Genomic DNA, 17,116 nt, shown 5'->3' with positions numbered 1-17,116 from the left:
ATAGCAAAAGAAGTTGACTCGAACCAGTCAAACCGGTCTTTCTTTCGAACGTTGAGAGATGTCACAACCAACTTTGATCAACACCGAACTCAGTAACGAGTCCGGAATAATCAAAAGTGGCGCTACTACCCCAATCCATACGGGTACCGGTCTCGGAGATAACGAAGTTGATTCAACATCAGCCTCGACCGTCATTTCGAATCCTGATGAGATAGCGCGCGACAGCGAGGCGGTTGCTGGTCATGACGGACCGCATACGGTGCACGTGTCACAAAGGAAGAAATGGAGCTTGTTGGCGATATTCAGTTTGGCCCTGTTCATTGATCGTAAGTTTGTTTTTTAATCAGTATCACTTCTGCGGTCTGCTGTAACACCACGCTCACTTCCACTCCTATTCCTGCAGAATGGTCCCTCGCCGCATTCTTCGTGTTCACAAACCCGATCGTTGAAGATCTGAATATCGACTTTGCCCAACAATCATGGGTAATCACCTCGTACGCCGTCACTTTCGCTGCCTCCCTTTTACTGTGGGGTCGAGTATCCGACTTGTATTCGGCCAAGATGGTATTCTGTATCGGGTTCGCGACGTTCGGTGTTCTCAGTGTTATAATCAGTTTCTTACCTGAACAATATTCATTCTTCATTTTTCGAGCTCTCCAAGGATTGGCGGGTGGCACTCTCGTTCCATCAGCTTTCCGACTCATCGTCGTCGTTTTCGAACCTCACGAATTGGGGACGGCATTCACTTTATACGGTGTAGCAGCTGCGATAGGAGCGACGTCCGGTACGATCGTATCCGGGGTCTTTGCTCTCATTGAGAGACATGATCAGATGAGTAGTTGGAGGTGGTTTTTCAGGTTGATGGCGGTTATGACGATTCCTTTCGCGGTGGGAAGCTTGTATTGGATCCCAGAGGAACATGGTGCAAGTGCCGATGTGTCTGATAAATGGAAGAGACTCGATCTGGTCGGAACGTTTACGTGAGTACAGTAACTATTTGCAGTTGTAATTGTTTGCGCTGCTGACCCGCTCCGTTTTTGTTTGCTCACAGTATGCTCGCGGCCATCATTCTGCTCATCTTGTCATTCACACTCGGTGCCGCTTCAGGATTCAACAAAGCCGGATTCCTCGCTCCCTTCCTCATCTCGCTGATCATTCTCGTTCCCTTTTTCTTCTATTGGGAATCGCGACTCCCCTCAACACACGCCATCCTACCTCCTTCGGTATGGAAATATCGTAATTTCGCGCTCTGGATCGCATTCGGTCTATACCCACAAGGATGGTGGTCTGTCCAACTTCTCCCCCTGATCGAAGTATTGCACGACGTACGAGGCGATTCGTATCTCATCGCAGCTGTGAGGATGTTACCCATCCCAATCACCTGTTTTGCCGCCACGCTCGTCGCGACACGATGGCCGATCATAACTTCTAATCCAAGATTGACAGTTGGGATTTGTATTCCGTTTTCGATAGGCGCTTTGATCATGTTTGCTTATTCTGGTCATCAGAACGGAAAGGATTATTGGAAGTTCTTGTTCACAGAATTCGTCTTTGGTGATTTCGCAATGATGATCCTGTACAATGCGAACAAGTGAGTACCACTAAGCCGTACGCATATCAAGTCCTTGTTCCGAAATAGACGCTAACTTGCGCATCGCCACACTCCTAGCGTCGGCGTGATGACATCCGTTCCACCAGAGATGGCAGGTGTAGCCGGTGCTCTCCTCCAGACAGCCGTGCAAACGGGCAACGCAATCGCTCTTGGTGTACAATCAGGGCTCTTCACAGTCCATCCTGGCGGGATCCACGATTGGCGAAACGTTCAGGCGAGCGCGTATTTCGAAGCTGGATGGGCGGCGGTTTGGATGATCGGGTTCATCGTGCTGTACAAGCCTAAGAAGAGGGAAGAGGAAGAGGCCGTCGAGGGGGAAAAGAGGGTGGCGGCGGTTTAGCAGGCCTGGAGAGTAGATTCGTGGGGGCAATGAGGGAGAGAGGACATTAGAAATTCGTGGTGAAAGCGATAGCGACTTGAGACGTAGGACTGAACTCATTCCACCCACCGACTCGTAATACATCCGTAGACTGTAGATACCATAAGTTTCCTTTTGCAACATTACAGTACGCTATACATTACATCCCAACGCAAGCAATATGGATATCAGATGTTCAATCATGGTTACAATTATATATGTACCAATCCGTTCTCTTCCCTCTGATCAGCAGCTTCTTCTTGCTACGCATACTTTTCACGCGTACGGAGACGCTCAACCCCTCTTCGAAAGATCCGGCTCCGTTGCCCATCCTCCAGACTTTGCATTCTCCTCCTTCGCCTCTTCCTCCGCCTTCTTCACCAACTCCCTTATCTGCATGACTTCCTCCACCGCGCCCTCTCCTCCCTCATCATGCAAGCTTATGATCTCTCGACCGAACAATTCCCCAAACTTCGGAACTAAATCTTCAGCAACGTTCGCCACTGATGGTAAAGTCGGTATGACGCCGTTCGATATCGCAGATCGGGTGATCAAGTCGTGTAGTGAGATTGCGTGAACGTCAGCCAGACCACAGGCCATGACTAGGTCGAACCATTTTATAGGTTCGGGAGTGATGTTCATCGCAAATCCGTGGGAGGTGATGCGATGTCGTAAGTGTATTCCAATTGATGAGACCTGTGTTTCCGAACCCACAGACAAATTCAGCAGCAAGCAAGTGCCAAATCTTGTCCTAGCTGGCGTCACCTGGTGAAATGTTGAGTGGCACATACCTTTTCAGTTGGGGAAGAAAACACCCCGACATGACCATCAGGATGAGGAGCGGTGATAGTTTCCCCAAGACCTGAGGTCTGTCTCACATAATCTCCCAACATCCTTTGTAGGTATTCGACATAACATCGTGTCGAGGTCTATGATGGAATCGACGATTAGTCAGCTTCCCTTATATATCATCAACATATAGATGACCTCCTTCATCTTCTTTTCCTTCTTGAAATGACTACACCTCACTCACCTCCATCACGTTCAAATCCAAGATCGGATACCCGACCAATTGTCCTGGACCATGATACGTCACTTGACCACCACGTTTCGTTATATAAAACTCGGCGCCGACATTCTGTACTTTCTTCTCTTCAGGATGTAATTCGTTGGGATTTGGAGAATTGTCCCGCCGTCCTGTGGTATATGTGGGTGTATGTTCTGAGGGAGTGAACGGGTTCAAAAACGTTAGTCCCGATCAAAAGAGTTTGTTTGGTTCGGCCAATGTATGAATCGACGATGACATTCGTGTACATGTCAAAGATGACGAGGCAAACGCATAACGATACAGGATCAAAGACCAGTGATCGTGCGAAAAGATTGCATTCCTCTTTGAGATACACAGACACTTGAGACTGAATCCAGCGTAGAGAATGGTGATCACACCAACTCACCTAACAACAACACTACATCTCCAATTCCTCTACTCCCCATCGGATCTTTCGCCTTCGCTTCCAACCTCTTATCTATTATATCATTCTGCAGCTTCAATCCTACAGGATACGGTAATGGTTCTTTGAATATATGATATCGTAGGGGTGCTAGTTTGACCGACGCAGATTTGGAAGGGTTGGAACATGATGATGAAGATGAAGGGATCGGACCAAGGAGTGATAATGAGCGAGAAGAGGAAGAGAAGAATCGAGCGAGAGGACGAGACATCGTTTTCGTGCACAATGTTCGATCTCAGACAGTTGGTTCAAATCGAGTTAGTCAGGTTGTTATTGATTTGTTTGTTGGAATGGCGAACGATATCAACGATAGTAACGCAGAATATGTCATTCGCTACGACGAGTAATGCAACAACGGACGGACGGATGTTAAAGGTGGAGGTTTGTACATCACCCAGGCCGAATTTCGGAACTCCGATCCTAGCGAGTTGCCAACTACTTCACCTCTGACAATCGTAAAATACGTGCATTTGCATGAATCATGTCGTGTTGCTACAGAGGGATCTCCTTGTACTACTCGTAAAACTACGTATAACGTCCGTTTCATACCACTTCGGATACTGGTGTATCATTCTCAGGCCATCCTTCCAGCCTTACTTGCTCCGAAAATCCCCTTGAACCCAGACTTCTTCTTCTTCTCCCCCGACGAATAATCTGGTTCATACCTCTTATCCATCGCGCTCGGCTGGACATACATTGTCTGCACGGCTCGCCCATCCATCCTATTGTTGCCATTGCCATTGGGTCTCGGACTCCTTTGATCAAGCGATTGTCTGCCAGGACCCACGAATTGCTGAGTTTGTTGTCGGGCTTGAGCTTGCGGGTATCCACCATACCCGTTGGATGCACCGCCAGCTGCGCCTCGGTTGGGATAATATCTCATTGAAGAAGGCGACGAGGTAGGTGTTTGTTGTGACGAAGCGAACTCGACGGAGCTCAGATATTTCGAATCATGCACCGTACCGTTCAAGTTGAATTCCTGTTCCGGGAAAGCTGCTGTGAACGAGTCGGGTGACGCTAACATGTTTGGCTCTTGACCTGGAGGAGGCAGCGGGGGAAGGTTTTTGAACCTGTTAGGCGAGAGTGGACCCGAGGGGGATTTGACGATCGGTTGTCCTTGTCCACCATTGGCATTGGCGTTGGGGGTCTGATTCATCTGTTGTTGCTGCTGGTTGAAGAAAGAGCTCGAGTTGTATGTGATTGGCGGCGGTGTCTCAATCGCCATCGTTCCACTCGAAGCAGATAGTGAGGACGTCGTTTTGTTATGCGGCCGCATGTTCTGTTGTGGATATCGGATGCCCGTCTGTCCACCGGCGGTGTGGTGCTTTGCCGTAGAGTCGTCGTAGATCGATCCAGGCTCTTGCGACATGTATCCTCCACGACCAGACAGCATTTCCACGCCCGATCCTCGACGATCCTTCTCCTCGCTCGTGTGGTTCAGAGTCACCGACAATCGCTTCCCTGACGCGAAGCTCTCTCGCCTTCTGCCATATGTCGCGAACTTGGAACTCGTGGGACTAGCCGACTGACTGACGTCAGATGAAGAAGTATTGCCGTTGCCGTTGGCATTGATTGGAGCCGATACTGAACGTAGACCGTAGGGGTAAGACGCAGAGTACCGATTTTGTCCGCTGTCTTGACCATCAGTCAGCATCGAGGAGGAAGACCCGCTCCTCTCCCGATTGTGTTTGGTACGGTCATTTCGGTTACCTCCCACCAAGTATGATATTGAGGGAGGGGGTACAAGCGGTGTACCAGGATCAGTCGTATTGTGCTCCGTCTCCACCCGTGTCATTTGTTCGGATTTCGAGGTCTTCGATTTGCCGCCTTTGGGCTTCATCTTCTTGAAAAAACCTTTGATGCCCTTCTTCTTTGGTTGAGCATCGTCGTCGTCACCATGCACTTGGGACAGCCGAGAATGGCTGATAGCACGAGACATCCGGGCATGTTGGTGCTGTTGGAGCTCTTGCTCGTGATTGACGGAAGATCCTCGGGAGTCGGTACGGCTGAAGAAGGATGGGCGAGTGGGAGACGCGAGTGAGACAGCTCGGGGATGTGTGTTCACGTTGATTGATGACGATCTATTTCGACGGTCGTTGTCGAGACCAAGACTGGTGAGGGACGTCAGCGATGATGCAGTTAGCAGATGATCCTATGTGACTCACTGCATATCCATCATGCTGCCACTGCCATTTTGGCTGCCACCGAAAAGACTAGTGACACTTCCTCCCCACCTGCCCCATAGACTCCTCCTAGTTCCATGACCACCCTCGCTCCCATCTCGTGCCGCTGCGGCTCCAGCACGAACAGCGAAGGAGAACGGTCGAAGACCCGTTCCATCCGATGGTGACCAGAGTTCTTCGTTGCCATCGTCATACATGTCGCTTCGCTGTGAGCTTCGTTCATGAACGCCGGGACTGCTACCGTTGGTCTCTCGACGAGGTCTGAGTCCAGGTGTTGAAATCGGCGATGCGTAGATAGGAGCCCTCGGAGCACCCAAGACCGGCTCTCTTTCCGGAACATAGTGAGTCATTGGCCTCTGAAGCGGCGTCGGTTTCGGTCCAGATGCAAGGGCTGTTAGATTGGCTGGCGAAGAGGGACTAGGTCGCACCACGGACAAACCGGGGGTCGTACGATTCGGAGCGAAAGCGCCGCGCATCTGTTCGCTAAGATCGCGAGCATGATTCGTATCCCACGCAAGCGTGCTGGACCGAGCGCCTGGAGGTACAGATTGTCCCTCATGACTCGAGATGGTCGACGTTGAGAAGTCGTTCTCCTCAGGCAAGGGGAAGCGACCAAGCCGTTGTGCTTCGGTTCGGATATCGAGAACCAGCATCCATTGATGACGGAGATAAGTTTGCAGCGTTTGGTATCGGAAAGCAGACGCTGAAGGGAACTATGATGAGGTTTGCTTGCTTAGCAATTGCAATTGTTTGCTGGAGCCACTATTGGAACTCACCTTCATCATCACCGCCTTGAGACCGTCTTCGGTCAACCTGCCCCCCTTCATTCCTCTAAATCCTCTCGGCAAGCCTTCTCCTACTTCACCTTCTTCCCACTTGAAACCCCTCCATCCTACTTCTTTCCCAATCTTGTAATCCGCGTCTCGCTTCTTCGCCTTTAGCATTGATCTTCTCCTTCGCTTCTCCTCGATCCTCCTCCTCATCTGCGCATCTTCAACCGAATTGCCTGTCGAAGCCGGGCTGAAGCTGGTAGAGTCTGAATCTTCGCTTGAAGCATCGTCGTCATCATCCACTGACCGACTGAGTTTGCTTGCACCGCCGACGTTCTTGGCAGCACCCATCGATTTCAGCACGCTCTCTTCACGCCACAACAAGTCCCTGAAGTCGACGTCGCTAGCTCGACTCCACACTCCTTCACCTTGGACGTCAACGTCTGCCAGATCCCTGTCGCGCATCATGCATTCCAGGCAAATCTCCTCTTGGGGCTTGCTTGGCATTCTGCTTGGTCCCGCAGCAGGTTGACCACTAGGCCGACCCATGCCCACACCGTTCTGACCACCTGCACCAGCTCTACCGGGTGTTGTCGAAATTGCAGATGGATAAGGACCGGTGTCAGCCAAGCCAGCGATGACGGGCAAGCTGGAAGCGGAATTGTTAGCCTGGTGGGTTTGGTAGAAGGATACCGGTTTCAAAGTGGATCCGGCCTGAGGCTGTGGCGGCGGAGCTTGCGGTGATCGAGTAACGTTGAGTGGTGGCCAGCTAGACGACGGCACAGGTGCACTTGGTGGAGCTAGACCAGATCGCTGAGGCTGATTGGAGGGCATAGGAGCAGGAGCAGACGCTTGACGAGGTGGAGCGGAAGAGTTGAGTTGCGTCTGAACCGCTAGTGGAAGTCGCGCAGTTTGTACCAGATCCGCTGCCGAGGATTGGGTATGATCCGCTGCTTCAACTTTCGGAGGACGAGGGAGTGATCTGCGCGCTGTGGGTGATGAAGGTGACGAATTCTTGAGATCATGGGTCGACTGCTTCTTCTCTAATCTCCTGGGACTTTCCAGTGCCGCCTTCTGTTCCGTTCCGGGTGTAGGTTGCGGATGCGGCATCAGAATCGATCCACGTTCCACCGATGACCGTTTTTCGCTCTTTGGCGGAGTCTCCTGAGCGGGTGGTGAGAAAGTGTCGATAGTCCCAGAGAGTCTGACAGGCGAGGGCTCATGGCTTGGCCCACTACTTTCGATGACTGTTCTACGTCTCGCGATTCCAGGGGAGTGCTTGAGGATGGGATCGGGTACGGCGTTTCCGTCTTTGTCGAACCCAGAAGGGGATAGAGGTCCAGGAATATGAATAGTGAGGGAGTGACCTAGTGGTCTAGCTCGACTGGGAATGGTAGGGAGATCGCGGGACGCCGAAGTTGATCGATTGTAGGGGAGCGATGACGATGAGGAAGCGAAAGATTGCCCTCCGTTTCCGTTGACTGTCTTCATAAATGACGGGGACGGTGACCCCAATGGAGAAATGGGAGAGAGGATAGGAAGAGGTGGCAAGGCCATTGTTGGTGGAGGTAATGGAGGAGGGATTGATCCGTTGGTACCTCTTCCTAACTTCCCTGACGAACGCGATGACACGGACGACGAACTTGATGGTCTGACGCTCAATCGAGAACCACGCCCCACAGCGGGAAATGGCTGTGACTCATCGATCCGCACTGGATCACCCGCACTGTATTCCCCCTTCTCAGGACCTTCTCCGAATTCCTGACGTGTTGGTGATGCCGAACTCGCAGAAGAGAGAATTGTATGATGTGTGGATTGTGATCGAGAACGAGCTGGGGAAAGCGGTGAAGTCACGTATGGTTGCGGTGACAACCCGTCGAACGATCCGAGGTGTAGTGCTGGATACAACAATGTCGGTGGTCGTGGTAAAGGTGAAGAAGTTGATGTGGTTTGTTGAAGGTCGGAAGGTATGTTCGGAGACGCGGACACGGAGGTGGCCATTGCTGTGCTTTTTTGCGTTGGAAGGTTGTTGTCCCGGACCAAAGTTTTGCGTTACAAGATACGATCAAGAAAGGCTCCGATTCAATTTCCGTCAATCAAAAGCACAGCTAAAGGTAGTCTGGTCGCGTTTTGAAAGGGTAGTATCGAAAATCAAGATGGTCAAGCAAGGAAATTTGAATCAACGAGCAATACAAATACAGAAATTGGATTGAAAGAATGTCCACGGATGCAAGTTCTTGGGGTGGTCGTGTCTTGATTTTGGAATTCCAGCAGCGGACCGAGAGCCGAATTTTGATAAGCTAGTCGTGTCGCGAGATGGGCATCCCTTGTCAGTCACGGCCGTTGTGAGCGATGGACGACGCGTAATATGTATTGTGATTGTCGATGGTGATGTTGATGATTGTTTCGATGGTGATAGTGAGGATGAGTGACAGTTACTGTATTGTGCGCAGTGAACGCACGCAGCAGGTGATCAATGACTTTTGTGTGTCGTTGTCGGATTTGATTCAGATTGTTCGGGTCCAGCCCCGTTCCAGATCTTATTGTACCAACTGCTATTGCACGCGTAATTGCACCCGTACTACCTACTACCTACTCGTACTACATCAACATATCACAACAACCAACCAAAGCTTAAAAGCGGTGTACCCTGACTAGCTGAAGATTTCAGATATAGGCTCGCGACACTGTTCTTTCATCTTTCTGGAGTCTGTCATTTGATATCCATTTGAGGTTTAATTAGGCGCGTGTGAGTTGTATTTACCATATCCGGCGGTTGTTTTACTTTGTTTGTTTGCGTTCGTTATTTTAATCTTCCAACTCTGTGTAGCCCATCCCATGTCCCGTTGAACCAGGGGTTATCTTCCACTCTACAAAGCCATCCCGTGCAAACTTCTAGGTTTAACAACCGGTAACCCTGGATCCTGACGTCAAAATACGAACCTGTCGATCCAGAAAACAAACAATAATCACAAAAAACATGACAGCTCTGCGCTTCCGGATGGGCCGTTTGCAGTATAGCGGAATATCAAGGGTATGATTGGGTCCACTCCGTCCGCCCCCAGCTCCTATGCGAGGTCCAAATCCTCCCCTCTTGGATGATTATCACTAGCTCTTCTAAACACACGAGGACATGCCGATATGCTACAACGCCTCTCATCTCACTTAACCCTTCTGCTCCTGCCTTTCCGGATGAATGAGTGGTATATGTCTTGACCGGACTAACCACTCTCAATGGGATTTTACGTTATATTTGCGCTTTGGTGGATCAGTGCCCAGATGATGATAAAAGTATGCATGCGCAGTAGGTGATTTTACCACAGAGCATGCAACAGGAAACTTTGATTGAATCAATATTGGTACCACTAATCATACTAACACTATCACTATCAATCTCATTGTGTCTTAATCTCATCATCATCTTTCACGTCATTGGTGCCATCACGCTCGTTTCATTCCGTTTTGTATGGGCGACCACTCGGACAACGACCAGGTTGTGTAGACTCTTGCCCCTCCCTCCGCTAATTCTCTTCGTCCAAGATGGGCTTACCCGCTCCAGTGGGTTACCTGTACTGGTACACGACCTCCATCATCCTCTTCATCCTCACCCTCCTCAACGTCGCCTCCAAGCTATACAAGCACTACTCTCGACCCGTCATCACTTCTCCCAATGCCGGATCTGGACAAACTCCTGCGCCCAGCTCGACCCAGCCCGAAAAGTCTTCGGTCTCCTCGAAGTCGCAACGAACGGCCCCTCGTTCTAGGTTGTATGGACAAGTACGACGGACAATCAGAGCGACTGGGGTCTGGTTGGACAAGCACGTCTTGTTGACAGCTATCACTCTGCCATCTGTTAGATTTTGGGCCAAGAAGGCCAAGAAAGTGGCATACCCTACGACCGAGGTAGCATGGAGAGTAGGATACACTGTTGGCTTCTTGGTCCTCTCTTTCTACGGAAGTGAGTCGTCTCGGTCGCTGGGATTGCCAAAATACGAGTCTGAGTTGACATCTGATAGCCGGATGGGACACCCTCGAATGGTCAAATCAGGCTGCTTGGGTCGCAGTCGCTCAGGTACCACTGATCATCGCCTTGGCAGGGAAAAACAACCTCATCTCTTGTAAGCTAATGATGTTCACGAGAATATATCAACGCTGACAGCAACCTTTATCAGTGTTGACGGGGATCTCGTATGATCGACTGAACTACTTGCATCGCGCGGCGGGTAACCTGCTTCTGCTTGGTTCTTGGATACATGCAGGAGGTCACTGGAGGTTGAGTCATGGGTGGAATGACAAGGCATGGCGCACAACCATCGTCCACTGGGTGAGTCTTGTAGCATCTGTTTGCGAGTAATTATGCTTACATCTGCGACTACAGGGCTTCACCAGTATCTTCTCCATCACTCTGCTCGCCTTATTGTCGCTGCCCGTTTTCCGTCGCAAGATGTTCGAGTTCTTCCTGGCCATGCACATCGTGCTTGTGGCACTCATGCTCGCAGCTTTCGTGATGCACTGGCGTACGATAGACGTCTGGATCTACGTGAGTCTATCAGTTTCCCAGCGAACTTTAGTCATCAGCTGATTGGTCGACCGACTGACCTTAGCCTGGAGTCGGGTTATGGGCTGCTGACCGATTACTTCGAGTTGCTCGACTCGTCGTGCTTAACAAGCTCTGGATCAGACCTTCCCTTTCCCCTTCCGCCATCCATTCTACCGCCACTCTCACACTCCTCACACCCTCCACTCTCCTTGTACGATTCACTCAGCCTTCCCCACATCTCAAATGGTCCGCAGGTCAACATTTCTATATCGTTATGCCAAGCATATCTCGATTACCTTGGGAATCTCACCCTTTCACCGCTAGTACGATCGCGAAGCATCCCGAAAACGGAGCAGAAGCAGGGGAATTGGCATTCATCGTCAGAGTGAGAGATGGGTTCACGAAGAAGATGAAGGATACAGTCGACGCTGCGAGGAAAGAAAAGGGATTGGGGATGGAAGAGAAGTTTGAAGTTGAGGTCAAAGCGGCTGTGGATGGACCATATGGGGAGAAAGCGCATCTGAGGGATTATGATGGGATCTTGATCTTTGCAGGTGGATCGGGTGTTTCGTTTGCTCTATCACATCTTCTGGAAGTATTGCGAGAGATTCGGGAAGGAAAGAGCCGGGTCAAATTCATCTCGGTTGTTTGGATGGTGACTTCGCGATGTAAGTGGTGACGCAGCTCATCAGACGATCGAGGTATCATTTGCTGATTGACGTGGACGTCTCTTAGTGCATCTCGACTGGATCACGCCCTTACTGAAGGGGCACCTCCATTCCCTCCCACCCGACCTTTCTCTGATACTACATGTCCATGTCACCCGCCACACCTTCCCTCGAATGTCCATGACCACTCTCCCTCAAATGCCAACGGGCGACTTTGCCGCGTACCTCCAAGATCGAGCGAACGAGCCACCGGCACATCAGAAAAGAAGACGAAGTCGGTTCATGTCGACATTCTCTTGGGCTTCTTGGACTGGTCCAGCTGCAAGAGCGTTGATCGGTGGTACTCGACCAGGTACAAGACGAGGAAGTATGATGCCCTCAGAGTCTGGGAAATCGGATGGATCCAACTCATCGACCAAGACGAAGAAGAAGGCGAAAAAAGAGTTGAAGGGCAACAAAAAGGGTAGGAGGGGTAGTACGACGGCGGCGGTACCAGAAATGGATAGAAGAGGGAGTCTCGCGCAAAGCAGACAGTCAGAGAGTGAAGATGAGAAAGCATCTTCAGGAGGTGGAAGTAGGAGACAGAGTGCTGCAGGTTTCGCTTGGTCCGATGGATATGCGGGGAACACGATACCTACAGGTGGAAGTGATTCAGAACCGGTCAGATTCCAAAACCCCTTCGGATCATATAGTATGACGGGAAACGCTCAAGTCCATGTTCACGGACACGGATATCACCCACCGGAAGGAACGATGTCGAAAGTTGTACCGATCATCGAGGGCGAAGAGCTCGAAATCGTTCTGAACCAGCCGACTCCGATGGAAGGTGTTCAATCCACAGCGGAAATGATGGATGCTCCAACTGTACCTTCACCCGGATTACACGACGACGAACTGGATCCCCATTCACCAGTATTTGCGACACCGTGGCGACCTTATTCCCCGACACAGAACGGCTCGCCTTCCTCACACGCTGAATCGAGTCCTCCTGCTAGAATACGACAGGTCTCAATCGCAGATAGTCAGACCTCGAACCCTTCAGCGGGATTGGCTACACCTCCTACTCGAGTTCGTCAACTCTCCATGTCAGGAGATGTTGGTCCGGGTACACCTTCAACTCCACCGAGTCGATTACGCCAGCTATCCATGTCTGGTACTGGTCCAAACGGCGAACGATCTTCCACCCCTCCATCCGCATATGCTGGTACACCTTCACCCGTCGCTCGAACAAGACAAATCTCCATATCTGATGAACCACCACGACGACATTCGACACCGCTTTCTCTGAATCCAGGTGCAGGGAGAAGAGGATCCATACCGATGCAACATCAACCTTCACCAAGTATGAAACCTCGAGGATCGATCTTGATTCCTCAACCGATCTCAATGAAAGGACGACCTTCTTTCCTTGACGCTTCAACGTCGCTATCACATCTTGCAGCACCTGAAATGTCTCGATCATCATCCACGAATTCCGGTTCGGGAGCATCTATGGCCTCGTTCACTTCTACCCCATCACCTATAGATCCGATCCAACAGCTTGTTGAATCAGAGACGATCTCGAGACCTCTGACTCCGTCGTTGAATTTGCAACAATTGGGAGAAGAGACGAAGAGCACTCCGGACGAATTGAGAAGATCGATCTGCGCGCTTGAAGCTATAACAGATCCGAAAGAACGTCGAGCAAGTTTCGCAGCGGTTCTAGGTCCGGCAGAGTTGGCTTTGAGACGAAAGGCGTCAGAAGGGTTGGAAGGGATTGTCAGATGGCATGAGGGAAGAGCGGATCTGGAAGGTGCTATCAAAGAATTGATGGAGAACGTGAAGAGTTCGCTAGAGCTTAGCGGTGCGACTTCATCTGAAGAAGTGGAGAATGGAGAATCGGTGACGATAGAACCGACATCAGGGGATCAGGAGAAAGGACAAGGAGGTAGTAGAGCTACACACCGAACGAGAAAAGGAGGGAAAATCATGGTCGGAGCTTGTGGACCGAAAAGTCTGTTGGACGCTGCGAAGAAAGGTGCGATGGAAGTTATGGATGCGAAGGAAGTATGGGCAGGTGGAGTGATGGTAGATTATCACGCGGAGACATTCGGCTGGTGAGCCGAGCCAGGAAGCAGCAAGTTCAGAGGGATGTTTCTTGCTATTCGAGCATGGGGCTGGGCCTTTACTTTTGGGAATTCGATTTAGATATTACAGTATCAGTAGGACAATTAGTATAATTCGCACCCATCAAATGTGATCATATAATACAATCGCGCCACCATAATTCAGTTGATAGAAAGAAGACTCTATAACCACCTCAAGTACCGTTCGTCATGACTGCTTGTGGTCCGGAGCCGCGCTGTCATCTCTCGCAAGTGTGCGACTTGCCCCTATTGATTGGTATTCATGTGCATGATTTCCCAACTACCACTACTCCCTTGACATGAAATGTTGCGTATACCTACTGTAGTACTGCTTGATTGATTGACGGAACTCTGATACTGGAGGGAAAAAAGAGAAAAACAATATTTACAACTTCGTCGTTCGCCCATCACCGCCAACCGCCTTACCCCACCATACTTCTCTCACAGCTCTGATTCTCGCACATCTCCATCTGATATTCACCTCCACGCCCGCGTGGAGCCACCTCACACACAAACACACCGCTCCGATCCGGTCTATTCTTTCTACTACAGTTCCATCTCCAATGCCATCCCTGCCCATTCCTCACCTTCATTCTTTCTCCTCTCTTCTGCCTCTTCGCTAGACCCTTTCTTCCCATTCCGAGAACGAGAACCGCTAGTCCAGCCATCATCCTCTTCGTCCTCTTCGTCGTCTTCTGGCAAGTCGGCCGCACCGCTCCTCACTGAACTACTAGGGACGGCGGTGTTGATCGCACCGAACATCCCTCCACCCACCATGCCCGCTTTGAGATAAAGGGGCATCGTTCGACTAGGGATCGGGGACATTCCGTTGTTCGGGACAGAACCATTACCGATTGAACCGGATCGGAAGTTCAAACCTGCCATATCGGGCAATGATCCCACTGATTGAGGAGTCGCAGGTCCAGGTATTGACGAAGATTGCGAGGAAGAGTTACCTCGAGGTCGAGTGACTTTGATACCTACCGCATTGGTAGGTCGAGCATAAGGAGAAGATGAACCGTTCTTGAGGCCCAGACCGCTAGTTTGAGGGATATAAGGCTCGCCAGCACCCATGGACGATGTCGTAGAATCCGATCCCGGAGATGACTTTCTCTCTTTCGTACTGCGCTCGCCCATAGCGCCCAAGCTGAGAGGCTCGCGTAATGATGAAGGGGTCAGAGGCTGAATGACTGAGCTCGGTGGGGATCTCAGTAGAGAAGGATCTCGATTACTTCGTGCTGATCGACCTTTGGCGTTCTCACCAGCAAGATGAGGAGAGAGGACAGCAGGCCAAAGCGATTTGTCATTGGGAAGTGATCGACCGGGATTGGCCGTAGGATCCAAGTGGGCAAGAATAGCGGCCGCCTAGGACATGATCGTCAGCCCAGGAACAACACCCCAACAAGTGTGGAAACTCACTTCGAGCATTTGAACTTGCTGGTGCTTGCTCATGCTGAGCGCGGTGGGTTCTTTCCAATGAGGACTGTGTTCCCATCGATGTTTGATCAGACAACTCGGATGTCGGTATTCCTGCGATGAGTTAGTCAACACGTGTCCTTTCCTGCATCTCATACGACGACGGCAAACAATTGACTGACCTTGCCACAGTTCTCGCACTTGAAGACCATGCCCTTTCTTCTACCCTTGACGCCACCACTTCCTGTACCCAATGCCAACTTCTCCCACTCCTTCTTGACCTCTCCATCTTCATCATCCATGTCCATGTCGATGTCCGCACTCCCACTTCGTCCGCTACCTTCTCCCTCATCGTCGTCATCTCCGTCAAACTCCATATCCAGCTCGATATCATCGTCGTCGATGGGTGTGGGCGGGGCGTGCCGTGAGTGAAGTCCATTCCGGACAGGTAGAGAGGCGGCCACGGATGTGGTGGATCTGGAACCGGGTTGAGAAGGACGTCGGTCTGTTCGAGCAAAGTCAAACAGCTGAGGTACAGGGGAGCCACTGATAGTGGGTCGACGGTTAGGTATAGGGGTAGATCCAGCGTATGCAGGGGTTCGACTAAGATGGTATTCATTGATTAGTCACTCTTTCAATACTCCGTCGGAAACTAGGCCGAGACTGAAGAGGGATTGAAGGCGGATTCGCGTCCAGAACACTTACTTGTCCTTGTTCAAACCACCTAGTCCAAGTCCATTATCACCCGTTCCAGTCAATCCCAATTTGCCTCTTCCAAGAACTCCGGTCGTCGATGAACTCATTCTTCGAGCTTTAGGTGGGACAGCTCCGTTCTCCTTCTTCTCTACGACGGGCGCAGCGGTCGTTGGCGGTCTTGACGCGGAGAGGTATGATGTCGTGTGTGCAGGAACGGAAGAGGGGACGGTATGGGTGGTCATGGTTGATTTGGTGGCAGGGAGAGGAGGACGGGAAGGTGCCGGTGTTCCGCCCGACAATGACAAGAGGTCTAGTGTACGAAGGAGTAGCGTTAGTAGGAGTCTATACCAATGAGGTGGGATGAGGAAGCTTGTGGTTGACTCACCAAATGCATGGGAATGCATATCGCCCTCGTCCCGTCCGTGTTCGCAAGGTGGTAAAAAAGAAGGATGAATCAAGTCGTTCTTCCCTACCTGTGCTATATTTGGCGTCTCGGCCTTTGGCTTAGGTGATAGTAATCCCGGAAGAGATGTTGGCTGTGGGTAGTTCCAAAGCACGATAGGTGTGATGTAGGTCGAGGAAGACATTGATGGTAAGTGAGGGAGAAGTATCGTTTGATGGTAAATTTACGATGAGGGGGATGAGGGTTTGTTGGAAGACGAGGGATGAAAGGAACATGTGGACATTTTGGAAATCGTTGGAAAAAGGGTTTCGTAATTATTGTGTGTATGTGTCAGAGAATACAATGGGAGGTAGATACACACGATGTCAGCAGCAGCAGTTGCAAGCACACACACGCGGCACAGGCAGGCATGACGGGCAGGATGGATTAGGAAGAAGTAGAGATAAGCTGGAACAGATGATTGAAATTATGGATGGAGGGAATAGCAGAAATCGGGACCATGCGGGAAAGTTGCCCGGTCCATTCCACCGTGATCCAACATTTCTGTTTGTTCTGTGCTCTGAGAGGATGAGATGGAACGTACCTCTGTGAGGGGAGTATCTTGAGGGGGAGGAGACCGCCATGAGTCGAGGTTGCCAGCTGGGGTAGGGACCGGCATGGTGATGTAGGAAATCGACCGAGGTGAAGAGAGGCAGTCTGAAAGTCAGATGAGTTCGGTCAATCAGCCCGGCGACTTTTTAAGACTGTCACCCTCTTCTCGCCGGCCCGCAGACGATTTGCTCTAGCACTCACGGTGTGTTTGTGTCGAGGTCTTACTTGTGTGAGAGGGAGTA

At 50.8% G+C, this 17,116-nt stretch overlaps 5 protein-coding genes across 5 annotated transcripts; 2 read left to right on the top strand and 3 right to left on the bottom strand.

Annotated features, from left to right (window-relative positions):
* Positions 1-58: 58 nt before the first annotated feature.
* On the top strand, positions 59-1,952 carry CI109_103743 (uncharacterized protein; the record flags this gene model as incomplete). The annotated part of the gene is made up of 4 exons (XM_032001755.1): positions 59-326; positions 404-980; positions 1,052-1,591; positions 1,670-1,952. 4 exons carry the CDS (start codon positions 59-61, stop codon positions 1,950-1,952), a joined length of 1,668 nt encoding a protein of 555 aa, XP_031863918.1.
* A 312-nt stretch (positions 1,953-2,264) lies between these two features.
* CI109_103742 (lipoyl(octanoyl) transferase) lies at positions 2,265-3,692 on the bottom strand (the record flags this gene model as incomplete). The annotated part of the gene is made up of 4 exons (XM_032001756.1): positions 2,265-2,666; positions 2,762-2,899; positions 3,004-3,191; positions 3,425-3,692. 4 exons carry the CDS (start codon positions 3,690-3,692, stop codon positions 2,265-2,267), a joined length of 996 nt encoding a protein of 331 aa, XP_031863919.1.
* A 363-nt stretch (positions 3,693-4,055) lies between these two features.
* On the bottom strand, positions 4,056-8,435 carry CI109_103741 (uncharacterized protein; the record flags this gene model as incomplete). The annotated part of the gene is made up of 3 exons (XM_032001757.1): positions 4,056-5,592; positions 5,647-6,377; positions 6,441-8,435. The coding sequence occupies 3 exons, from the start codon at positions 8,433-8,435 to the stop codon at positions 4,056-4,058; spliced, it is 4,263 nt and encodes a 1,420-aa protein (XP_031863920.1).
* A 1,539-nt stretch (positions 8,436-9,974) lies between these two features.
* On the top strand, positions 9,975-13,742 carry CI109_103740 (uncharacterized protein; the record flags this gene model as incomplete). The annotated part of the gene is made up of 6 exons (XM_032001758.1): positions 9,975-10,392; positions 10,451-10,552; positions 10,607-10,758; positions 10,813-10,974; positions 11,039-11,642; positions 11,710-13,742. 6 exons carry the CDS (start codon positions 9,975-9,977, stop codon positions 13,740-13,742), a joined length of 3,471 nt encoding a protein of 1,156 aa, XP_031863921.1.
* Positions 13,743-14,314: 572 nt separating this feature from the next.
* CI109_103739 (uncharacterized protein) lies at positions 14,315-16,941 on the bottom strand (the record flags this gene model as incomplete). Its single annotated transcript, XM_032001759.2, has 6 exons — positions 14,315-15,133; positions 15,188-15,298; positions 15,367-15,787; positions 15,890-16,190; positions 16,266-16,416; positions 16,867-16,941. The coding sequence occupies 6 exons, from the start codon at positions 16,939-16,941 to the stop codon at positions 14,315-14,317; spliced, it is 1,878 nt and encodes a 625-aa protein (XP_031863922.2).
* Between the last annotated feature and the right edge of the window lie 175 nt (positions 16,942-17,116).

This window comes from Kwoniella shandongensis, chromosome 6 (genome assembly GCF_008629635.2).
Source record: "Kwoniella shandongensis chromosome 6, complete sequence".
Taxonomy (NCBI): Eukaryota; Fungi; Basidiomycota; class Tremellomycetes; order Tremellales; family Cryptococcaceae; genus Kwoniella; species Kwoniella shandongensis.
The sequence above is the reverse complement of the archived record's forward strand: the minus strand, read 5'-3'. Positions and strand labels throughout refer to the sequence as shown.